The sequence below is a fragment of the Octopus bimaculoides genome, chromosome 16 (genome assembly GCF_046866305.1).
Source record: "Octopus bimaculoides isolate indiv1 chromosome 16, ASM4686630v1, whole genome shotgun sequence".
NCBI lineage: Eukaryota > Metazoa > Mollusca > Cephalopoda > Octopoda > Octopodidae > Octopus > Octopus bimaculoides.
The window spans coordinates 26,156,296-26,183,955 of record NC_142943.1 but is presented as its reverse complement, the minus strand read 5'-3'; the positions used below and the strand labels follow the sequence as shown (position 1 = coordinate 26,183,955).

Sequence of the window (27,660 nt, the reverse complement as noted above, 5' to 3'; positions counted from 1 at the left end):
ATATATATATAATTATATATATATATATATAATTATATATATATATATATAATTATATATATATATATATATATAGTATATATATATATATATATATATATATATATATATATATATATATATATATATATATATATAAAACACAGACAAATCCATGTAAATCAAATATAACTGTATTCTTGATTTATTAAATTCTTGATTTCTTGAAATTATCTCCACCACAAGAGGATATGTTATAATTACCATATGGCAATTAAAACCAGCTCAACTTGAGAAGCGGGGATAATCACATGATTAAAGATTTCTCCAAAATTGACACGCCTTTAAAGAAAATATAGATTTATTATCAAGAGTTAAGAGGACATTCATGGAGACATTACCCAACCTTATCTCCGGTAACCAAAAGACTTAAGACTTATACAAAAAAAAAAAAGAGTAGAAAGCATTTATGGCCCAGGTAATTTGCAAAATTTAAGCAAAAATGAACTCAAAGAAGTGATTCAAAGTTGCCAGTGGCATATATTTGAATTACATAGAATACAAATACAGACTTGTCAAATAACACAATATAAACCCTTGACTTATAAAAATTACCTCTGCTTCTTGAGATAATCATCATCACCATCACTACTGTGACCACAAGCACCAATGCCATCAAGTACATTCCTTCATCTACCCATACCACTAACACACAACCACCACCATCCACCAGTAGTAGTAGTGGATGGTGGTAGTGGTGGTGATATAAAATAGGTAATATATAAAGAAACATATACTCACTTCTGTACAAAAGTTTGGTATGTTGTGTTGCTGCAGTAAGTAAATGAATCCACCTCTTTCACCTGTACCAGTAATTGTTGAAGGGAACTGTGCATGGAAGCTAGCAAATGGCAGATATTTTCTTGCTGCTTTGTAGAGAGCCAAGTCAGTTCTGCTTACAAATATTAACATAAGAAATATTATTATATAATATAAGAGTGACTGTGTGGTAAGACGCTTGCTTCCTGAACACATGGTTTCAGGTTCAGTTCCACTGCATGGCACCTTGGACAAGTGTCTTTTACTAGAGCTTCAGGCCAGCCAAAGCCTTGTAAATGGATTTGGTAGACGGAAACTGAAAGAAGCCCATCATATATGTATGTGCGTGTGTGTGTCTTTGTGTTTGTCCCTCACCACTGCTTGACAACTGGTGTTGGTGTATTTATGTTCCTGTAACTTAGCAGTTCAGCAAAAGAGACCGATAGAATAAGTACTAGACTTAAGATACAAGTCCTGGGGTCAATTTGTTTGACTGAAAACCCTTCAAGGTGGTGCTCCAGCATGGCTGCAGTCAAATGACTGAAACAAGTAAAAGAATATGAGAATGAAAATATCATAGACAGAAGCATGATTTTGTTGCATCCACATGATTCCATGTTCAATCCCCACCGTGTGGCACCTTGTTTCCATTATAGTCACTGACTAACCAATATTTGTGAGTGATACATAACAGATAGAAATAATGCAGAAGCAGGTATGGCTGTGTGGTAAAGAGGATCACATTGCAACTATGTGGTCTCAGGTTCAGTCCCACAGTACAGAACCTAAGGCAAGTGTCTTCTACTCTAACCCTGGTCCTACCACTACCTTGTGAGTGAATTTGGTAAATGGAAACTGTGCGGAGACCTATTCTGTGTGTGTATGGGGGGGGGATATCTTTGTGTTTGTCGCCACTGGAACCACCTGACAACCAGTGTTGGTTTGTTTACATCCTTGTAACTCAGCAATTTGACAAAGAAGCTGATGGAATAAAGACCAAACTTTAAAAGTAAGTACTGCGAGTTGATCTGTGCATATGTTTGTATATCGGTGTGTGTGTGTGTGTGTGTGTTTTTGTGAATGTGTGTGAGTGTGTTTGTGTGTGTGTGTGTGTGGGTGTGTGAATGAATGTATGTGTTAAGGTAAACATGTATGTATGAATATATGTATGATTATGAGCTGATAGTGTAACAGGTAATTGAAATGAATTAGCGAGAATTTATTTCATTGGTTAAAACTGAAAATAAGCAAAATTAAAGCTTATTCAAATTTAACAGAGAAACTTGAACACAAAGAAGAAAAGGGAAATTTAATGAGCAGAACAGAAGCTTAGACTAGAATAATGGACAGAATAAAAGCTTCATAAGAGAGTACATTATGGAAGATCATATGTTTCCTCTACAAAACCAAAACAAACAAGAGCAGTCAGAGAGTGCAAACCTCTGCCAGTGCAACACCAACATCCTCTCAATGATTAACCGGAGATGATTTTTAAAATGAGAATATCTGAAATGAAATCCTTCAATGAATATCATGAGACTTTTTGAGATTTCTCTTCTCTTAAATTCTGGTCTTCCTTTAGTAATCCTGTCGTTTTGGATTGATGTATAGAAATATGTATATATGTAAGTATAGTGTAAGGTGTTAAAATGTATGTATAATCTCCTAATATAATAATAAGCATTGTCTTTTGATATATTTGTATGTATGTATGTATATATATATAACATAGAGCTGGAGTGAAAGGTGAAGGTAGAGGAGATAAATGGCAAAGAGTGTGTCATATGAATGAGAAAGGAAGGGGTGATAGAGGAATAACGGAGGAAGGAGTGAAAAAGTCGATAAACGGTATTTGAAGTGTGAGTATATGGATATGTAAAAGAGAGGTATGTTTGTGTGTGTGTGTGTACAATGGAAATGGGATGGTAATGTTCAATGCTGAAAATGTGTAAGTATATGTGTGTATGTGTGTGCATGTACAAGAGAACTATGTGAAACTTTACATATACATGTAAAGAAAATATAAAAAATAATCCAGAATTCTTGTCCCGTACTGGATCAATCCCAGAATCTCATCAGTTTGTGCCAGTCATGAGGCCAAACATCCCTGAAAGTTTCATCTGAATCCATCCAGTGGTTCTTGAGATATCTTGTCCACAGACAAACTGGCATACAAACAAACACGACTGAAAACAATACCTCCACCTTTGCTAAGGTGTGTGTGTGTGTATCACGGACGTACAGAGCTATTCTGATGGTGAAATAGACATGAACATAACTTATATTTTTATCTTTGAATTATTTCAGTCATTAGAATGTAGCCATGCTGGAGCACCGCCTTGAGGAATTTCTTTTGTCAAATGAATTGATCCAAGTACTTTTTTTTAAAGTTTGGTACTTATTCTATCAGTCTCTTTTGCCAAACTGCTAAGTTACAGGAACATAAACACACCAATATTGGTTGTCAGGTGGTGGTGGGGGGTCGGGGAACGAACATAGACACAAAGACACATACACAAATACATACATACATACATACATACATACATACAGGCGTTAGGAAGGGCATCCAGCTGTAGAAACTCTGCCAAATCAGACTGGAGCCTGGTGTTGCCATCCGGTTTCACCAGTCCTCAGTCAAATCGTCCAACCCATGCTAGCATGGAAAGCGGACGTTAAACGATGAGATGATGATGATGATATATATATATATATATATATATATATATATATATATATATATATTACACACACATGTATCTTTTAAATTTGTTTATGGGAAATATTTTCGAATATGCATATAAAAGCTTCTATGTCATTATGTCTGTTAGAGCAGTTCTATGGGATTGTACCCAGCTATGCTGATATAACATAAGATAAATATAGTAATAATAATAATAATAATAATTTATGGATGGAATTTTTAGATATTTTAATGTATCACTATGCATATTTCCACAAATCACATGTTTTTTGTGACCATGGTCATAAAATATCTATAATTTCCATTCATGGATTATTATTATTATTATATATACAATGGGCTTCTTTCAGTTTCCATCTACCACATCCACTCACAAGGCTTTGGTCAGCCTGAGACTATAGTAGAAACATTTGCCCAAAGTGTCATGCAGTGAGACTGAATCTGGAACCGTGTGGTTGGGAAGCAATCTTACCTCACAGCCATACCTACACCTATGTAGTGATCTATGTAGAAATCTTAATTAATTAAAATTACATTCTAATGGTTGTTCCCTCCTAGATCCATTTTAGGGTCCTAAACCATGCAATTTCTGTGCTTCCACCCAACATCTTTCCCAAGACAAGTTGCAAGTTTATTGCTGATTGTACTGGCACAGAGAGGAAACTGCAATATAATTTTCAAATGAACCCTATTCTTAAGGTCTAAGTGTGTCCATCGTTAACACACAAGACAGATGATGCAGTATGGTTATTTTTTTTTTTTTAACCCTTCTCATAGTGCAGCTTCTGGTGGTCTCATTCGTACCAGGCACCAGGTTAAGTCACTACTTCTCTGCATTGACAGATCATTGCTTCAGCACTATGTGATTAGAATGTCACTGGAAAGGATCATAAGACAAGTTTTTCAAGATGAGTTAATTTGTAGGAGACCTAGGGATAGACCAAGAGCAAGATGATTGGATATTATTATAAGTTCAGTTGGTCACACTTGGGAACCCAGCAGGAAAATGTAATGATAGTTGCTTCTGATAGGACCCTATTGAGGAGGTGCCTGAGGACTCTACTCTCATGATCATCCAAAGAATTGTGGGTATCAAAGTGGATGGAGAGATGGAAAATTACATTTATAGTGCTAAGGGGAAAAATCATTAATCCAATGGCTAAATGTGGTCAAGAATAATAGTGGAGATAATACTGAAATTTAAGTTAATTTAAAATAACTTTGAATATAGAATTCAGTGGTGAGTGAGACTGATCTTTGGCAGGACAGTGATAACTCTGAACATGTTTCAGTTTTATTAGACCTCATTAGAGAATGAAATATTGCCTGTTTGTTGACAATGTTCTTCTGTTTTGCAAGGGTAATAATACCCAATTTTTCTGCTGTTTCCATGACTAAACTGCATTAAAAATATTACTTTCTTGTCTGTATAATATGATACACATTCGACACTTCTAAAGAACAAATATAAGTTTGTTTAGATATATATTGTCTTGTTTTTCACCATAAAATTTCAGAGAAACAAAGTAAGGATAATAATGATTTTTGCCAATGGACAGCTAGATTAATAGCAGTAAGTAATTAAATATTGTAATACTAACCATTAACATGATACATAGCATTTTCAACCAATTCCTTTCTTGCCCAGTGTGATAACCAAATAAAATTTGTATTTTTCACCAATGCTGAAAATTTACAGCACCACTTCTGGTAATCCTTACTTCTGTTGGTAAATACTAAACAAACCTTCAGGTTTCTTTCTATGTTTCTAAAGATAATAACATTATTACAACATTATTATACAGGTAATAACAATATTAGGCAATAACATAATTATAAAAGTAATAACAATATTATAACACAAGATATTGTACTGGAAACCAAAATAACCATATTTATTGTAGATATATTATCTCACAGAGAACACAAAACAATATCAAAATAATTAAATCATTTCTTGATTTAATTAAACTTTGATGTTTAATTAAATCAGAACTACATTTGCTTCAAATTAATGTGCATTTACAGCAAAGACTTGATGGTTCTTCTTGATTTTCTCAAATAAATTAATGTGAAGTGAGATAATAAAACTATCAGATAACTAACTATATATGTGTTAAAAAAAAAACTTATACTTTGTGGTTTCAAGATAACAGCCATAAAACTTAATATGTGCATGTATACACATACACATAGATACATACATGCTAGTATGGAAAACAAACATTACATGATGATGATGATACATGTACACACACAAACACACACATGTACATTTATGAATAGAAAAATGATAGAAAATGGAATGAACGACATTATTTAAAATCACATGATTCTAAATGGAGAATTTCGTTCATTTAATTTTCTATCATTTATATAAACTCTACGGATACTATGAAATTACCCATGTATATAAGAGGGTGCTGGAAAGTTCCTGGCTTTCAGGGTATTGTGAAAGGTCTGGTTGATGGCCAAACCTTCCAAGTTCTTTTACAGAGTTTAGAGTAAACTGAAAGACCACTGCAATAAGTGTGTGAATCTGAGTGGGGAATATGTTGAATAAAATCATAATTAACTGACCCTCCTGTATTTTCTTTTACCTAAAGCCAAGAACATTTCAGCACCCCCTTGTATCCAGCAACAGAAGTATTCCCACTGCATGATGACATCAGATAGCAAACAATTGTGGACAAGCTTTGTATAGCATTCTACAAGGTTTTTACCTGAATCTCATTTAACTATATATATGTATGCATATATATATATATATATATATATATATATATATATATATATATATATATATATATATATATATATATATATATATATATATATGTATGTATATATATGCATACATATATATATACACACACACACACACAGATGTATGTATACATAAGTATATATATATACATATATATGCATACATGCATATATATATATTTATATACATATATATGCATACATGCATATATATATATATATATATATATATATATATATACACATATATACATATACATACATACATACATACATACATACATACATAGTGACTCAAAGGGAAGCCACCTCTAGCCGTTTTGAACAAGACAATCTCATAATCACAATTTCAACAGCTGTTCAATCTGGAATTTTGGTGGAACACCAATTTGAGCACTCAGAACGTATATTGTTAAAGTGAATTTTAGTCATGCCGATTAAAACTCCATAGTACCAACACATACACACACACGTATATATACGTATGTATGTGTGTGTGTTTGTGTATGTATATATATATCATCATCATCATTTAACGTCCGCTTTCCATGCTAGCATGGATTATATATACACACACACACACACACACACACACACACACACACACATTGTTAATGTCTTGTTTTTTTTATTAGCTCAACCTAAATATGAAGATTTGGTAATTTACAAATGATTAATTCCTATCCTTATCAAATAACTGATTTTTATCTTTACCAGAAAGGTTCTCAGTATCCAAAATGAACATCTCTCCCTCTTAGTAAACCCTCAGCGCAGACAATGCTGTCTTAGTTGTATGGTTAAAGGATTTATTTCTCAACCATATGGTTTTGGATTCTCATCACCCTCTACCTTAGACAAGGCTCTTTTATAATAGCTTTGGAAGGGAAATTTGTATGTATGTGTTTGTGGGTGTGTGCGAGAGCACATGCATGTATCATCATCATCATGTAGCATCCACTTTCCTTGCAGGCATAAATTAGACAGCTTGACAGGAGCTGACAAGTCTGAAGACTGCACTAGGTTCTACTGTCTGCTGCTTTGGCATGGCTTCTACATATAGATGCTCTCCTTAATGCCAGCTATATATGTATTTCTTATATTGTTTTATTTTGTTTCAGTCATTTGACTGCAGCCATGCTGGAGCACCACCTTTAGTTGGACAAATCGACCCCAGGACTTATTCTCTGTAAGCCTAGTACTTATTCTATCAATCTCTTTTGTCAAACCACTAAGTTATGGGGATGTAAACACACCAACATCGGTTGTCAAGCGATGGTGGGGGGACAAACACACACACACACACACACACACACACACACACACATACAACAGGCTTCTTTCAGTTTCTGTCAACCAAATCTACTCACAAAGCTTTGGTCAGCCCGAGGCTATAGAAGACACTTGCCCAAGGTGCCACACAGTGGGATTGAACCCGGAACCATGTGGTTGGTAAGCGAGCTACTTACCACACAGCCACTCTATTTTGGCATATATGCATATGAAAACTATAAACATCAATCCTCTGTAATGTTTGCTCTCCCCAACTTGCACAGATGCTCCCTTGTTATGAATGCAATAAACCACTCACTCACAGACACAATAGTGCTCCGTAATGAAATCCACTATTCTTCATAAAATAATTAAAACAAAATATTTTAGGTAAACTTTACCTAACAAAATGCTGCCACATGTTTGGCAATGAGGAATTCTTGAAATCTGACTGGTTTGTATCATTTTTCAGAGAACTGGCAATATTATCTTGCTGTTCCTGAGAAAATAAGTAATCCAGGTTCCCATTAACAATGTACTCCAAAAGTAATTCAAGAATTTCTTCATTGCAGATATCTTTGTCTTTTACTAAAAGGAAAATTTTCTTGTTCTGAAATATAAATAATAAACACGCATATAAAATATAGTAATGGGACCTAAGCAGGGTAGAAAAATATGGGACAGAGATATAAAAATAATGCAGGTCCAATACAAATACAAGCTTGGCATTAATAAAATGCTGTAATTTGATAAGGGTTTCAAAGAATATCATATTTCATTGTCTGTCATATGGGTTAATAAGGAATGCATTCAGACATTAGGTAAAGGGTGCCCATTTTAAAGAATATATTACTGTACTCAAGAAGACCTGCTCACTACAACAGTATTGAAATCCTAAAACCAAGGTACCATTTAAAAAGCATTGGTGTGGGTGCCACTTAAAAAGCACTGAGTACACTTTCTGGAATGGTTGGCATTAGTTATAGAACCAAACCAAATCAGACCATGGAACCTAGTGCAAGCCTTGGCCATACCAGCTCCTGTCAAGCCGTCCAACCTATGTCAGTATAGAAAACAGACATTAAATGGAGATATTGACGATGATGATGATGATATCTCCACCCAATGCTTATACAACCAGCAATATTTGGGAGTCATGGTATGAAAGCACAAAAGTTGCATGTGTCAAGACCCCGAAGTAAGTCCAAGAGGGAACAGATAGGACCCTATGGAAGATGTGCCTGAGGATTCTACATCCATGAACCTTCCAGGAATAGGGGGCAAAGAAGATGAATGGATGGATATAAGAATATCTAAGCATATAGTAAATGTGTGATAACTTATAACCGGCCCCTTTTCAGTTACGACAATGAGTGTTCCAGTTGGTCTGATCAATGGAATAGCCAACTCATGAAATTAACATGCAAGTAGCTGAGCCTCACAGACATGTGCACCCTTAACATAGTTCTCAAGCAGATTCAGCATGACACAGAATGTTACAAGGCTGGCCCTTTGAAATACAGGTACTACTCATTTTTGCCAGCTGAGTTGTCAGGAGCAACACGAAATGAAGTGCCTTGCTCAAGGATTCAACGCGCTACTGGGAATCGAACTTATGACCTTAAGATAATGAACCACATACCCTAACAACTATGGTATATCCATGAAGTATATGAAGTAAGCTATAATGTATAGCTTGTGGTATGTAACATAAACACATTGTTGTGAGCTGACCGATTGGTTAGAGTGCTGTAAAAAATGCCTTGAGGTATTCATTCCAGCTCTAATAATTGGCACAAAGTCACTCAATAACTGTTATGAGAGAATCCTGAACACCCCCAGGTGGACTAACCAATTACAATAAATAAGAACTGAGTGAACTGTCAGAGGGTAGCCAACGGTGTTAGTTTGACTGTGCTGGTTAACCATGTTAGTTCGACATGTGTTGGTTTAACATTCAGTAAATGAACAATGGCTGCTGCATATCGTACCTACATTCCAGTAGTATGGAGTGCATTCTGTGTTAATATATATTTCTGTGATAGGTTATTTTTAGATAACCACAACCAACTATTTATTTGTGTAATACCATTTTACACCAGACATGTATATCCATGTCATAACAATAATGCACTCCAACCTCTGGCTCACAAATGCACTCTCTCTCCTATCCATGTTTTTACCCTCACTACAATAACTTCTGCAGCTGCTGCTGTTGCTCTCAAGTTGTTACCACTTAGGACATTCCCTCACTGTTATCATCCATGTTGCATCCATGCCACCTAATCCACCCCAATCTATACACTAACCAATAAGCACAATCCTTCATTCACAGTATATTAACCCACTGAAATTTTATTTCCTGCATATTTACCTCTGCAACTATCAAGTTGCAATTATGCAACATGTCTTGAAAAGCCTTCAAAGGCTATGTGCACAACCCCACTTTTTTTACATGAGCAATCCAAATAAACACATACACACACATGCATATGCATACACTCACATACATACACTCACACATAATGCCCAGACATCACAAAGAAATAAATAATGGCTTCAAATTATGGCCCATGGACATCAATTTCGCAGGAGGATCAAGTTGATTACATTGACCCCAGTGTTCAACTGGTACTTATTTTATTGACCATGAAAGGATTAAAAGGCAAAGTCAACCTCAGCAGAATTTGAACTTAGCACATGAAGATAGACAAAATGCCACTAAGCATTTTTGCCTGGCTTGCTAATGATTCTGTCAGCGCACTGCCTTTCCACAAAGAAATAAATAACAACAAATTAGCCCCTGCCAAATATTTGTAAACTGGCTTACCTTCAATCCAGCCTGCTGACAAATATTGATCAGCTGATTCCGCAAGAAGAGAGATTGTTGAAAACAATTCATGTTTGCTGAGCACTTCTGAAGGTGTAAAGGTGTCCAGTCAGTGAGAAAGGCTGATAAATACAAAACATCATAAAAGCTGCCAGAAAGACCTTCTGTCACAACAGTCATATGAGCTGGACACTTGGCAGTACAACAGGAAAGTATTCTGGAAACTCGACATATCAGCTCAAGATTTACCTGTCAAAGAAGATGAAACCGATACATATTACTAACAAATTATAGGCTAGTTCTATAACAGTGGTTCTCAGTCAGAATCCTTATAAGATTTTTGGGAGTTCACGCAGCAAAATAGTAAATTGCAGATTCTGAAAATATTTTGATTAGAAATGTTTATTAGCATGTATTGGAAGAAACAGCTAGGTTTCTTTCTCTAACATTTTACATAGTTCACCTTATGCAAGTAAATGTGCTGAAATAAAATAGGAATTGTGAAAGAAGTTTCTATAAAACTAGTTTTTAAACATCGAATGGCTATGTGGGTCCACCAGAATAAAACAGTAGTGAAAAGGGTCCATAGACAAAAGATGGTTGAGAACCCTATTCGATAACATCCATATCTATATCATACCAAATACATTAATCCTCTGAACGTGGAAAGCGGATGCATTAAAATAAGCAGCAATTTCAGTCTTTCACTTGAGTAGGCCATGGAGGGATTTGGACATATGTTCTTATGTTCTAAAAGTCTCACTGGTTCATTACTCTGAATTAGTATTTTTTTTTTTTTTTTTGACCTCAGAAGAAATTAAGGCAAAGTTGACCTCAGTGAAATTTGAATTCAAAGCATAGAGTTGAAATATTTACCACAAAGCATTCGGTGGGAATTGAACCCTGATGCAGAGAGCTGGGATAAATGCTGTGAGGTATTCTATCCCATGCTCTGAGAGAGTGAAAAAGAGAGGGGAAGGGAGGAAAAGAAGTGTGAGAGTGAGAGAGAGAGAAACAGACAGACAGAGATGTCAGTGGGTAGATGTATGGGTGGATGGATTGATAGATGAATAGATAGACTCAGTTAGGTGATAATGATAGGCAGACAGATAGGTAGGTAGCAGACTGACAGACAAACAGATAAATAAATAAATAAACAGGGATGCAGGTAGGTCAGTAGGTAGACTGATGGTTAGATAGATTTGATCAGATGGTAATGATAGATAGACAGACAGATAGGGATAGACAAATAGGAGGAAATATCAAGGAAATAACATAATGGTTGCTGAAATGCCAGCTACCAAGCTATAAGAAGTAAAATTTTAAAAATACAGGAACTAAAAATTCCAACAAATAAAAATAAACTTACATTGTAAAGTGGAAGTTGCAGAGGTTGGTTAGATTTACTATACTCAGAAGCAGTCTTGGATAATAAGTGATGTATAGTGGAATAGTCATTTACAATTTGATATTTCTTGTCAGCTCCAACTTTACCATTGTCACTTTCAAAGAGATTACTGAAGACTAAACCTTCAGTTATTACCGGAAGTTCACACTGTAGACCAAAAATTAAATAAATAAATAATAACAGGAAATAATATGATGGATGTTAAAAAATATTATCTGTTATAGAAATATCATGTTTGTATATATGTATATGTGTGTTTGTATGTAATGTAGGTGTGAAGGTATGTGGCTGAGTGGTTAGGATATTTGGCTCATGACCTTAAGATCATGAGTTCAATTCCCAGCAGCGTGTTCTGTCGTTGAGCAAGACACTTTATTTCACATTGCTCCAGTTCACTCAACTGGCAAAAAGTGAGTTGTACCTGTAATTCAAAAAGCCAGCCTTGTCACATTCTGTGTCAAGCTGATTCTCCTTGTGAACTATGCTAAAGGTACACATGTCTGTGGAGTGCTCAACCACAGACAGACAAAAAGATAGACAGTAGTCAGACAGGTAATTAGGTATGTAAGTAGTTAAGTTGATAAGCAAATAAGGAAGATATGTATGTAGGTATGTGTGTATGTATGTATACGGTAGGAAGGTAGGTAAAATGGTGATATGTATTCTTAGACATGTATGTAACTTTAAAGATCAGCTGCCAGTAAAACTGTTTCACATACATATATGCACATACATACACATCTATAGAAGCATATACAAACTCTTATATAATCACAAATGTATAATTTCTTTGCTCAATTTTTCTTGTTACTGAGAATTATATAATTCTACAAATTAAGCCATTATCATAAAGTAATTTAGAAATATGTCTGCAGGAGAAACATGAGATTTCAGTAGTATTATAGCTTTAAAGACTATAATAGGTAGGTAAGTAGATTAATATTAATGAGTATTAATTATTCAGTGAAATTAATCAGTCTAAGCAGTATAATTGACAAACAATTTCATTAATGACTGTCTTGAATGTAAGACGATGTTGTATGGTGAAGAAATTTGCTTGCATTCAAGCAGTTCCAGGTTTTTAGTGTGGGCAAGAATCTTCTCACATAACCCTGGTTCAAGCAAAATGTTTCCAGTAAAATTGGATTGATAGAAACTGTGCAGAATTTTGTGAGAATGAACCTGCTCTTGGGTTGTTGGCTTAGTCCATCATTACTTTGTTTAATACCAGCATCTGTGCCTTGTGTACCTTTAGCAGAGTTCACTCTGTTTCATATATTCAGACCTTGTTTCTAGTCTGCATATATCTTGATGTGTTTTCTCATCACCCAACTAATTTTGGTGACCCTTCTTCAATGGACATATGTGTTACTCTTCCTCATCTGAGACATACTTCCCAACCACATGGTTTCAGGTTCAGTTCCACTGCATTGTATCTTAGGCAAGTGTCTTCTACTATAGCTTCAAACCAACCAAACTGTTTTGACTGAATTTGGCTGACAGAAATTGAAAGAAGCCCGTTGTGTGTGTGTGTGTGTGTGTGTGTGTGTGTGTGTGTGTGTGTGTGTGTGTGTGTGCGTCTGTGTTTTTCCTCCTACCATCACTTGACTACTGGTTTTGGTGTGTTTATATCCTTGTAAATGAGTGCATCAGCAAAAGAGACCATTAGAATAACTGTCAGGTTTAAAAAACAAAACAAGTACTGGGGTCAATTCATTTCACTAAAAGTTCAAGGCAGTGCCCTAGCATGGCCACAGTCTACTGACTGAGGCAAAGTGGAAGGAAAAACAAAAGATAATTCAATTTCTTTCCTACTTTTAGTGATGACAAGATTTTTTTCTTCTTTTATTTTGGATGAAATCAAAAAGGGAACTGTTTCCTACATGGCTATCTGACATCTCCACTTGTCACTAACAACAGCAAACAAGAGAGTCTCTTATGTGATCACTCAAGTTGCTAGATACAGCAATCAAAGCTCCTTCAAACTACACTCTACTACCTTAAAAAAAACACATTGGATAATGCAATTTTCAATTCTGTGTCATCATCATCATCTTTTAACATGCATTTTCCATACTGGATTGGATGGTTTGACAGGAGCTAGCCAGCCAGAGAGCTCCCCAGGTTCCATTTGTCTGTTTTGGTACAGTTTCTACGGCTGGATGCCCTTCCTAACACCAACCACTTTACAGGGTGAGTTGGGTGTTTATATGTGCTACCACTATGGGTGCACTTGTGTGGCACCAGCACAAGTGCATTTTAGGTGGTGCTGGCACCTGCAGGACAAAGACTTCTCAGATGAAAGAGGAAGTTGGGGCATGGCCATTAAGGATATTCTCAATAAAAAGATGGAGTGATCACATATGGAATGCCTTTGATCATAGGTTTGTTCTATCAGGGCTGACCTGGTGTTAAAGAACATCAACAGAAGCAACCCTATGTTTATACAGAAAAACAAATATAATATAGCAATTACATCATGGAAGTATCATTATAACCATTCTTTTATCTTTAACTTTTGCTTGTTTCAGCCATTAGACTGTGGACATGCTGGAGCACCACCTCAAAGGATTTTTGTTGAATGAATTGACCTCAGTACTTCTTTTCTGTTTTTTTTTTTTTAAGCCTGTTACTTATTCTATCAGTTCTGAATCACTAACTTATGGGGACATAGACACACCAACACTGGTTATCAAGCAGTGGTGGGGGGCAAACATTGACGCAAAGGCACACACATACACACACACACACACACATACATATATATATATATATATATATATATATATATAGGAGGGGCTTCCTTCAGTTTCCATCTACCAAATTCACTCAGAAGGCTTTGGTCGGTTATAGTAGAAGGCACTTACCCAGGATGTCACACAGTGAGATGGAACTTGGAACCATGTGGTTGGGAAACAAACTTCTTACAACACAGTCACACCTAAAACACATATTTAAATTCAATTTTTATTTCTATAGTAAGATGGACACCAGCTTGGCTGTATGGTTAAGAAGCATGCTTTGCAATCACATGGTTTTGGTTCAATTGCACGGCATGGCACCTTGGGCAAATGTCTGCTGTTACAGCCCTGGGCTGATCAATGCCTTGTGAATGAATTTGGTAGATAGAAACTGCATGGGAGCTCATCAAATATATGTTTTTGTGTGTGTATGTGTGTGCGCATTTGTCGTCACCACCACCACCACCATTGTGTGACAACTGGTGTTGGCTTGTTTACATCCGTGTAACTTAGTATTTTGGCAAAAGAGATGATAGAATAAGTTCCAGACTAAAAAATATATACAGGGTACATTTGTCCAACTAAAATCTTCGAGGTATTGCCCCAGCATAGCCATAGTCCAATGACTGAAACAGCTAAAAGATGAAAGATAAGATGTCTTTTTAAATAGGTAAAATATTTCTTCATCCCTGATGTAACTGCTTCAGTTTCAACAGACAAGGCAGAAAGCTAGCAGAAACATTATCACATCAGGGGTATTTCGTCCGTCTTAGAGGTATTTTGTCTGCCTTTATGTTCTGAGTTCAAATTCCGCTGAGGTCAACTTTGCCTTTCATCCTTTCAGGGTCGATAAATGAAGTACCAGTTGTGTACTGGGGTCAATCTAATCGACTGGGTCCCTCTCCCCAAAAATTTTGGGCCTTGTGCCTAGAGTGGAAAAGAAGATACAGCCAGAGATTAAGCTCTATCGTATGATATAAAATTCAAGAAAGTAAAACAAAATGACTTTAAATTTACTTGTATTCCGTGGGTTAAGTATTTCCTGATGGAGTTGTGCACAGTTTCCAGATATCTTTCAAAGTCAACAGAAGTGGACATTTTGCGACCAAACTGCCAGTAGCACTCATTATACCAGAGACGAAGAATAATATCAAACTGACTTGCAGACGAAATTGATAAGCAGAGGTTGCTGAATGAGAAAGTAAAAAAGTAAAAAAGAAACTTTTCAGTTATCGATTATACTTGGTTTTCAACTCAATATATATATGGAGTGGCTGTGTGGTAAGTAGCTTGTTTACCAACTACATGGTTCCAGGTTTTGTCCCACTGCATGGCACCTTGGGCAAGTGTCTTCTACTATAGCCACGGGCCAACCAAAGCCTTGTAAGTGGATTTGGTAGGCAGAAACTGAAAGAAACCTGTTGCTTGTATATATATATATATGCATACATATATATGTGTGTGTGTGTGTGTTTGTGTGTTTGTGTTTGTCCCCCCACCATCATGTTTATGTTCCCATAACTTAGTGGTTTGGCAAAAAGAAACCAATAAAATCAGTACTCGGCTTGCAAAGAATAAGTCCTGGGGTCGATTTGTTTGATTAAAGGCGGTGCTCCAGCAAGGCCACAGTCAAATGACTGAAACAAGTAAAAGAATAAAAGAATATATATATATGTATGTATGTATGTGTATGTGTGTGTGTATCACAGTATCAATAAGACTATTAGATGTTGTTATACATCACTAGTCACACTGCGCTTCACATTGTTTCAGCCTTTGAATGTTGTCACCCCACTGGCTAGGCAACCAAGTCAATATCCCACCTGATCAGAAGGCTATTCCATTTACAGCTGAGTGAATTGGAGCAAAGTGAAATGAAGTGTTTTGCTCAAGAACACAATAAGCCACCTGGTCAGGGAATTGAACCCACAACTTAGAGGAAACATGAGCAATACCTCAACCACTACGCCACGTACCTCTGTGTGTATATGTGTGTGTGCATGCATGGTTGTGCATGCGTCTGTGGGTGTATTTGTGTGTGTCCTTGTCTTAACATCTCATGATGATTGTAAATGAGCAACACTATTACACAAGTGACTTTGTTCATTTCCTGTTTTCAGGGAAATATTATCTTACTTGGAAACAGAAGGTTTGTGACAGGAAGGGCATCCAGCTGTAGAAAATCTACCTTAACAAATTCCACCTGATTCGTACTTGTGTGGAAAGGTGGATATTTGATGATGATCACAATGATGATGAAGATGGATTTGTCATTTATTCTACAACTGAACCACTGACACAAATTTATTGGTATATCATAGGTGTCAGTGCCTAGGCTGCAAGAGTTCAGTGAAAATTTCTGACATTTCATAGAAGGAATTACTATTAAAAAACAAATGAAATAGGACTGAATATTTTTTTGCATGCTTTGAAATGTTTGACATAATTCCATGATGATGCAATAGCTTCAGTTTTACACAATTTCAATCATTTTCCAAACATGAAATTCTTAAATATTCTCTTCACTCTGACTTCATACATCCGAAGATGTGGGAGCATTCCATGCTACCTACAAAACTATATTTAAAGTGGAATTTAGTCAACTTCACACACACACACACACACACACACGTTAATCAATTTGCATACCTTGAAAGTGTGCTCTCCACCAAATGCAATTCTGAGCAAGATGTGGAATGAAGAATCAGTTTGGCTTGCTCAGCTTTTGGTAAACTAACTACATACTTGTGGAACTTGGTCTTTGTATCATCATGATGTAAAAAAACTTGAACGTTTTCATCAAGTGAAACTTTTCTCTCTCTTGAACATCAAGTGGTTTGACTATGTCTCCATTAATTTCATGATGGAAAGGGCTAATAGCCAGAGTATCAAATTCCTAATCATCAAATATTGTCTTTGATGGGCTGGTCATGAACAATTTCCTCATCAAATCCTCTTCAGCAAACTGGTAACTGGGAATGGACAAAGAGGAGCTCCTCTTTGACACTGTAAAAATCAGCTAAAGTCAACTCTAAAGCAGACCAACTTCAACCCCTGGCTTTTCAGATGACCATAACCAACTGTCCCAACTACCAATAAAACATAAACAATAACATAATATTGTTTGAAAGAGAAAGAATAAAAAAAGACGGGAGACAACGGTAACAGAAGACCAGACAGCAGCAAGCACTTCCAACTCTGACTCTCACATGTGGCCAATGCGATCACCTTATCTGTCCTACATGAGGATTAGCCTTATTAGCTATATTAACCACCAGCATTGATTGTCCAAATATTCATCCAGAAAGAGAAGTCAATTCTTGGATTCAAGGGACAAGCTGATGATATACATACATACATATATATATTGAGAGAGAGAGAGAGAGAGAGAGAAGTAGACAGAGTCTTGGTGACACAAACAGTAAAAATGGAACTCTATATACAAAGAAGACCAGATGCATTTATATGCATTTACTCTTGTATTCTTTTACTTGTTTCAGTCATTTGACTGTGGCCATGCTGGAGCACTGCCTTGAAGGGTTTTAGTCGAAGAAATCGTCCCCAGGACTTACTTTTTAAAAAAGCCTATTACTTATTCTGTCAGTCTCTTTGCTGAACCGCTAAGTTACAGGGATGTAAATACATCAACACTGGTTGTCAAGCAGTGATGGTGGGGACAAACACAGGCACTTCTTTCAGTTCTCATCTACCAAATCCACTCACAAAGCTTTGGTTGGGCCAAGACTATAGTAGAAGATACTTGCCCAGGGTGCCATGCAGTGAGACTGAACCTGGAACCATGTGGTTGGGAAGCAAAGCTTCTTACCACACAGACATGCCTGACCAATATTTCTTTATTATTTAGTTGTAAAGCTACATAAGTGACACTGGTGCCAAGAGTTACTTCTTTGGTTTTACAGTTAATAAATGAATAAATGTATATGCATATGTATTTGTGTGTGTGTGTGTGAAAGAGAGAGAGTGTGTATGTGTGTGTGTGCATGCACATGTGTGTGTGCATGTATGTATGCTTATGCATGTATAAATATTTAATTAATAAGCATTAAAAATTATTTGAGAAACTAACCTAAATAAAGATTTCAATCCATTTACACTAAAAATATAGTGTTGTCTTCCTGGGGTTGATAGAAACATTGATTTCAATTTGGTGTAAATGTCAATGGTACATGCTCCAAGGGTCTGAAGAAAGGTGTAGAATTTGGCGCCATTCTGTGGAAACAGAAAGAAAATAATGAAATTATCATTTTAAAATTAGGAAATAATTTTAATTAAAATTTTTCCATTATAAGCCACAGAAAATAGTCCATTGTGGAATGTTTTTATATAGAAGCCAATAGTTTCAAATTTGTCATTTGATATCATTTATTTATCACAGTCAGTGAAATGTGGCCATATAGGTGTACCTCCTTAAAGGTATTTTAGTCAAATGATTTGACCCCTGTACTACTTTTATTTTTATCTTAGGCCTGGTACTTATTTTATTGTTCTCTTTCATCAAACTGCTAAGTTATGAGGACATAAACCAATGCCTGTTGTCAAATAAGGGCAGGAGACAGGCACAAATACTCACATACATACATTCATACATACATACATAAAGAGAATGCAAATCCTTAATTCATATGCTACAAAAGATGATGAAAGCTGGTATTATAAAAATCTGTAAAACCTTCTTAAGATTTAAAGGATGATGGCTAAGACAAGATATTTTCCTTCACAACCTTGCAACCAAGTAGGTGGTGGCCAGTCAAAATTTACACTAAAATTAAAAAGAGAAGACCATATATACATTACATGCATACAATAGGCTTCTTTCAGTTTTCGTCTACCAAATCCACTCACAAGGCTTTGTTTGGTCAAGGCCTATAGTAGAAACACTTAACATATGTGTCACACAGTGGGACTGAACTGGGAATCATGTGGTTAGGAAGCAAACTTCTTACCATACAGTCACACCTGTGTCTGGTCTAACAAAATGATAAAATTTGTTAATAGCTAGCTCAGATATATTTTTGTATAGCATTCATGTTTAATTTTAAAATCCTTTAGCTAGGAAGAACCAAAGTACACAAGACCCTTTACAGGGCCTCTAGACTAGTACTTTATTTATCAATCCAGGAAAAATGATAGGTAATGCTGACTTTGGCAGCCAGAGTAAACACCACAAGGTATTTCATTTGATGCTCTACCAACTCAGCCAATATGCCACCATTGTTTGTAAGACATCTTTTATCAGGCATGGATGTGTGGTTAAGAAGCTCACTTTGCAGCCACATGGTTTTGAGTTCAGTCTCACTGCATGTCACCATTCTGTTAGTCTTGCACTTTGAGCCTGGACTGACCAATGCATTGTGAGTGAATTTGGAAGACAGAAACTGTGGAAGGCGGCGAGCTGGCAGAAACATTAGCATGCCGGGCGAAATGCTTAGCAGTATTTCATCTGCCGCTATGTTCTGAGTTCAAATTCTGCCGAGGTCGACTTTGCCTTTCATCCTTTCGGGGTCCATTAAATAAGTACCAGTTACATACTGGGTCGATATAATTGACTTAATCCCTTTGTCTGTCCTTGTTTGTCCCCTCTGTGTGTAGCCCCTTGCGGGCAGTAAAGAAATAAGAAACTATGGAAGCATATTGTTTATATGTGTGTGTCAGTGTGTTTGTCTTAGTCTCCTCTTCACTACATGAGAACTGGTGTAGGTTTGTTTATGTCCCTGTATTTTAGTAATTCTAGTAAAAAACGTCAATAGAATAAGTACCAGACTTTAAAAAAAGATAAATACTGGAGTCAATTTGTTTGACTCAACCATTCAAGGCAGTGCCTCAGCATGGCCACATCCAATGGCTAAAACAAGTAAAAACAAAAGGAAAAACAAACTATATTATATGACAGGCAGATTATTTAATTATTACTTCTTATTTTTTTCAAAATTTAAAAATGTTGATCATAGGCTCAGGTGTGGCTGTGTGGTAAGAAGTCTACTTCCTAATCACATGGTTCCAGGTTCAGTCCCACTGCATGATACCTTGGGCAAGTGTCTTCTATTAATACTATATCCTCAGGCTGACCAAAGCCTTGTGAGAAGATTTGGTAGGCGAAAACTGAAAGAAACCCATCATGTATGTATATATCTATCTGTGTGTGTGTGTGTGTTTGTCCCTCACCACCACTTGACAAGTGGTATTAGTGTGTTTACATTCCCATACATTAGCAGTTCAGCAGAAGAGATCAATAAAATAAGTACCAGGCCTTAAAATAATAAGCACTGAGGTGGACTCATTTAACAAAATGTTTTTCAATACATTGCTCCAGGATGGCCACAGTCTAATGTCTGAAACAAGTAAAAGATAAGAGATAGGATTTTCTTGATTATCTAAAAATCAAAACAAAAATCTTTTGCCAGTTTTCTACAAAAGATTAATATAATTGAAAGCATAAACTATTTGCAATAATGAAAAAATAGAAGTAGAAAATTGAAAGTTTTCCAATGAAGATAATTAATTCTGCTTCTTATGCTATGATATGTTTTGTACTTACTCTTTTACTCATTTCAGTCATTTGACTGTGGCCATGCTGGAGCACCACCTTTAGTCGAGCAAATTGACCCTAGGACTCATTCTTTGTAAGCCTAGTACTTATTCTATTGGTCTCTTTTGCTGAACTGCTAAGTTACAGGGACATAAACACACCAGCATTGGTTGTCAAGCAATGCTAGGGGGACAAACACAGACACACAAACATACACATACATATATATATATACATATATACGACGGGCTTGTTTCAGTTTCCGTCTACCAAATCCCCTCACAAGGCTTTGGTCGGCCCAAGGCTATAGTAGAAAACACTTGCCCAAGGTGCCACGCAGTGGGACTGAACTCCGAACCATGTGATTGGGAAGCAAGCTACTTACCACACAGCCACTCCTGCGCCTATATATGTATGTGCGTATGTATGTATTACATAAAGAATAACTTGTTGAGCATCAGATAAAATACCCTGTACTATTTAGTCATTGCTCTTTACATATCTACGTTCAAATCCCAACTTTATCTCAACTTTGCCTCTCATAAACTCAGGACCAATAAAAATAAGTACTAGTAAAATATTGAAACCAATTTAATTATTTCTACGAAGTTGTTAGCTTTGCACCCATGTCCATAAATTATTATTTCTTGCCTAAGAAAGATGATGAGCTGGCTGAACCATTAGCACATCAGACAAAAGGCTTAGCCAACATTGCCTCTGGCTCTTTAAATTCTGAGTTCAAATTTCACCATGGTTGACTTTGCTTTTTATCCTTTTGGGGATAAAATAAATATCAGTCGAGTACTGGGGTTGACTTATGTCTCCCCTTAAAATTGCTAGCCTTGTGCCAAAATTAGAAAGAAATATTTCCTGCTAAAGAGCAGCAGAATGGTAAAAACAGTAATACATTATATTCCTTAATATATGGCCTTTCATCTCAAATTCAACCAAGTTTTAATTCCATCCCTCCAATGTTGATAAAATAATTACCAGTCATATACTTGGGTTAATTTAAGCAACAATTATGATTGCTTAAAACCTTTAGGGTATTGTATCAATATCAGAAATCACCAGTTCTAAGGAGGCAAGCTGGCAGAATCGTTAACGCATCAGACAACAGGCTTAATAACATTTCTTCTAGCTCTTTACATTTTGAGCTCAAATCTTGCTAATGTCACCTTTGCCTTTCATTCTTTTGAAGTCAATAAAATATGCATCAGTTGAACTCAGTGGGTGATGTAATCAACGTACCCTTTCCCCAAAATTTCAGGCCTTGTACCAAAACAATTATTTTTTACTAGTTATGGGGATTTTTAATTTTATTTTAGTGACTTTGATAAAAATATATCTCAAAAGTTTTAGTGAATATTTAAACAAAATCTGAGTTATCTCTAGTTTGTCTTTAGTATGTCTTTATATTAAATATATTGTTTTCATGTTTCCTTTTTAGAAATTTGTAGAAAAGTGTAATTAAAGAAAGATCATATATATATATATATATATATATATATATATATATATATATATATATATATATATATATATATATATGTATGTATGTATGTATGCTAATGGTCATAAAAAAAATAGACATATACTACTGGTCATTAAAAAAAACGTGTAAATAGCCATACCTATATTTTGCTATTTGAAAAAAAATTATTTAAAAATATTTTGCCAACTTTAAAGCAGCAAGTTGGCAGAATCCTTACTGTGACAGACAAAATGCTTAGCGGCATTTCTTCCAACTTTATGTTCTGAGTTCAAATACTGCCACAATCAACTTTGTCTTTCATTCTTTCAGGGTCGATAAAATAAATACAAGGTGAGTATTGGGGTCAAAGTAACCAACTTATTCTCATCCCAGCCTCCCAACTCCATCCTCAAAGTTACTGGCCTTGTGCCAAAATCTGAAATCAGTATTCAGCTAATTTCACTTTTTAAAAAAAAACATCAAAATTTTAATCACTTTCATAAAAAAAAAATATGATAAATCAACATTCTACAGAATATACTGTTTATCAGATTTAAATAATATATAGGTGACAATAAAAGTCTAACGATTTTTTCCACGAAATATTTTCCAAAAAATATTTTAATGATAATAAATCAACATTTTATAGAATTATATACTGTTTGTCAAAGTTAGATAATATATATGTAACAATAACAATCTAAAGATTTTTCCAAGAAATATTTCCAAAAAATATTTTAATGTGACTTTTTTAAAAAGTAAATGTGATCAATACATGATCAATACATTATAAATAACATTATATATCCATAACTTTATCAACTGACCATCTGTGTACTGGGGTATTCTTCATTAACTGCAGAATTCTCAATAGGAAATAGACAATCAATATGTCTGCTAAATATCATAGCAAGTTCTTCTGAACTGAAAATATATTTGTATAAATAAATTCACATGAATTGACAGTATAATAAATATACAATTAAAATATGGTAATCATAGTTTTAATTAATTAAATTATCATATAATCATTTTATAGTAATTATAGTTTTGGTTAATTACATATGTTCATCTAAGGTAAGTTTCCACATTTTACCATAATTGTTTTCCATATTTAAGATGAGTCTCTAATTACCTCGAAGTGATTATGTTATTATTATTATTATTATTATCATTATTATTATTATTATTATTATTATTAACAACATAAATGAAGCAAACCACAACTGTGTCAAGTCAACAAAGTCTTCTGTTTTCTGCCTTTCATCATCATCATCACCATTTACTATCTGTCTTCCATGCTGGCATGGGTTAGAGAGTTTGACAGGAGCTAGTAAATCAGAGGATTGCATCAAGTTCCACTGTCTATTTTGGTTTTATGATTTTCACAGCTGAATGCCCCTAATGCCAACTACTTTACAGAGTGGACTGGATGCTTTTTATATGGCACCAGCAAACTAAATGCCAAAACAACCAATGAAGGAGTCTCTACAAAGTTGCTTGGTCTGCTAGAAATAGCAGACAATTGCCATCAAATTTACAATACTTAAAAAAATAAAGGCCACAGTATAATGCAGTTCTGGAGACAAAATACCATAAAAAGAAGCCAGTATGGGTAACGTCAGAACACCTTTAAAAATAGGTGTGCTCAGTGAGGGTTGAACTGAAGCTCAACAATAACAACAATATGTCTAGTTGGAGTAGAGAAACAATCAAATAAATCAGTTTCATTTAAACATAAAAAAATTTATCTTACTCTGGTGAACCACAAGAAAATATGGCAAAATGTCGCAACAGTCGGGCACTGACTTCAGGATAATGACTACTATTAACAGTTGCTATGTATGTGATGTTGGTTATTTTTTGCCAATTATAACTTTGACTCCTGTAATGACCTCCTTTATCCAAGTGCTGCCGAATTAATTCTAAACAAGGTTGGTGACCATAAGAATCAGTCTGGAAAGATACAAAAATAATGTGTAAAATTTTAAAGTAATTCATGAGGAAATTGCATGTTCTTTTATTATTTAACACTCATAGGTTGTGGCTTTCATAAAACACAAAAGCGAACGAGCACATACATAACAAATGTATATGCACAGACACATTAGATGTATATATCCATATATCTGTATATATAAATAGTTGTAAAAGAATGTCATCATCATGCAAGCAGTGTCCTTCCTTCCAGATCTTCTATGAGGACATGTTTGGTTATGGGGAAATATTAACTTACCTGGAAGCAGGTAAGGGTTGGGGACAGAAAAGCATCTGGCCATAGAAAATATACCTCAACAAAATTTTGTCAAACGTAATCAAGCATGGATAAGTGGACATAAAAATGAGGATGATGATATATATAAATAAACAAAGGAATGAAGATGACAGAAATATATTCTTAAACCAGTGATAATCATTTCAATAATAAGCAGACTTTTTAAATCAATCAACATGATGGGTTATATATATATATATATATCCCTTTCTCACTCTCTGGGAGAGAGGCACCAGCACATACACAGACATATACACACACAGCAGTAACTTCCACCTACCAAATTCAATCATATATAAATTATTTAAAGCCATACAAAACTAAATGACATAAGGTAATGAGCTAGCTTAAATAATTATTTACATAACAAATCAATTTATCATTTAAAATTGAACTTGATAAATTGATTTGTTATATAAGTAATTATTTAAGCAAGCCATTTGGAGATATATAGTAAGCTATATAGATCCACGAGTGATGAAGCTAAAGTTGGTGTAATGTTATCCTTAACATTATTCAATTCAATTAAGATAGTTAACCAAATTTTTATTAATGCTTTGTTGAATTGATGGAAGCACTGTATCAATAATTTGTTACATTTATTAATTAGATTAGATTTACTTTTAAGAATCTCTAGCACTCCCATGGAACACAGCTTATAGCTACTCTTCTCCCTCCGTATGGAAGTGCAATAAATATTGACCATGATCTTGATTAAGTAATATTCCATGTTTTGAGGTCCAAATAAATGCAGCTATGAGGTGCTATGTTGTTATTTTTAATCTTAAAAGAACATAAACGATAATGTATCCTAAATTTAAATTTAGATACAATTTCACCTATACAGCAATGCACTTTCTCTTGTGTAATAAATGATATGCTACGGGGCAGCAAGCTGGCAGAAACATTAGCATGCCAGGTGAAATGCTTAGCGGTATTTCATCTGTCTTAACATTCTGAGTTCAAATTCCACCGAGATCGACTTTGCTTTCATCCTTTCGGGGTCAATAAATTAAGTACTAGTTGCATACTGAGGCTGATCTATTTGACTGGCCCCTGCTCCCCAAAAATTTCAGGCCTTGTGCCTAAAGTAGAAAAGAATAAATGATATGTTACATATGATACTTAGTTCTAACACATCAATTATTTAAAGGTCACTTTCTAGGATCCCTACAGTTACATATACTATTAGGGATATTATCTGAGGAGTTATCATTTACTACATCAGTATTATTACTACAATTAGGAGACACATATGTCATAGTAGTATGATACTAGACTGAGCTATAATCTAGTACATAAAGTTATAGTTGTTATCTGAATAATTGAAGGCCTGATCCCATGATAATTAAATCTTTTTATAGTTAATTGCTGTTATGTTATTGACTAGACTTGGTAAGGTGGAATATGCAAGTTTCACTCTATGTCTATTAATGATTTTGCTGTATTTATTAGAGGATGGAAGTGCTTCTCCAATACCCTCAAAAGAAAATTCCAGAGATACCCAAAGCTACATAAATTCCAAAGGGGTGGTTGAACAACATATTTCCCTTACATAACATTTTTCTACTAGTTTTATTATTATTACTGTTCTGTGGTTAATTTTAAATTAACTTGTTTTCCTGCAGTATTAAGAAGAGTGAGAATTATCATGTGTAGATGTACAACTACTACTGTGGCAGCTAGAACTCTACATTGGTTATAATTATCAAGTCAGCTTCCAAGATAGCAGCTAGTTGACCACAGTACATAGTGGTGTTACTAGTTACGATATCCAGAGCATATGTAGTAGAAAATTAAGACAACAGTATAAATATTTAGTTCCTACATACATTGCTGTTATTCTGTAACAGAATGCAATTAAGTATTCCCCTAATACTTAGATCCACTGAAACTAGGCATCCAAATGCACTTGGAACATCCAGCGCTGAGTTCTAAACAACAGCTGCTATGGTGAAATGTTTGTAGGAACTAAATGTTTCTGCTGGTATTTATCTTAATTTTCCACTGTGTGTGTGCGTGCGCACATGCATGCGTGTGCTTTTCACCAGGCACAAAGCTATGCTTTTGGAAGCCACACAAGGATTTGAGCACTTTCTGCAAAATCTTGTACAAGCAGAAAGCTTGTAACTAATTTCTTGATAATTATGATTGCACTACTCTTCACAGAGCAATTTCTACATCTAACGGACAGAAAGCCAGCTGGCCAACCAACCTACCAATCATACATATGTATGCACATACATACATACATACATGCATAGTGGAGGCACGTGGGTTAGTGGTTAAGGTAGTGGACTCATGATTGTAAGCTTGTGGTTTCGATTCCTGGACTGGGTGGCACATTTTTTCTGAAGCAAAACATTTCATTTCCCTTTGCTCCAGTGTACTCAACTGGCAAAAATGAGTAATCCTGTGATGGACTGGTGTCCCATCCATGTGGGGGAACATATATGTCATGAAACCAGGAAACTGGCTCCTATGACTTGGTAGGACTCCAGAAGGTAACTTTACTGTTTACACACAAACATATATATTTGAATAAAAACCATATGCACAATATTCTAAGTACTTATTATATAATCAAACTTACACGAAAAATAACACTAGACGAACATACTGGCTTTACAGCAAACTAACACCCCTTTAAGGAACATTTGACAGAGCATCTGGGGACTATGTAAAATACTTCATGATTCTCTGCTTTGACTGATGGCAGAGCAGAAATCTTGAACTGATAACATCTAAACAAAAATTTGCACCCTCTCCTTAGAGCCTGTAAAATCATTATTGTAGCAACCTACCAAGGTAGAGGTTAAATCAAACACTCAACACTCACAGAGCATAT

The 27,660-nt window shown here is 35.2% G+C and overlaps 1 protein-coding gene across 1 annotated transcript in view; it reads right to left on the bottom strand.

The window, feature by feature from the left end:
* The window catches only part of LOC106883723 (dynein beta chain, ciliary), a 362,109-nt gene that overhangs the window by 103,406 nt on the left and 231,043 nt on the right, over positions 1 to 27,660 (bottom strand). Inside the window, exons 57-65 of the mRNA XM_089364269.1 lie at positions 24,294 to 24,493; positions 23,365 to 23,461; positions 18,604 to 18,746; positions 15,534 to 15,705; positions 11,737 to 11,922; positions 10,368 to 10,616; positions 7,939 to 8,147; positions 5,104 to 5,270; positions 781 to 931 (exon numbers count right to left, since the gene is read on the bottom strand). Coding sequence (XP_089220395.1) covers positions 781 to 931; positions 5,104 to 5,270; positions 7,939 to 8,147; positions 10,368 to 10,616; positions 11,737 to 11,922; positions 15,534 to 15,705; positions 18,604 to 18,746; positions 23,365 to 23,461; positions 24,294 to 24,493 — 1,574 coding nt within the window. The remainder of the gene's footprint in view (positions 1 to 780; positions 932 to 5,103; positions 5,271 to 7,938; positions 8,148 to 10,367; positions 10,617 to 11,736; positions 11,923 to 15,533; positions 15,706 to 18,603; positions 18,747 to 23,364; positions 23,462 to 24,293; positions 24,494 to 27,660) is intronic.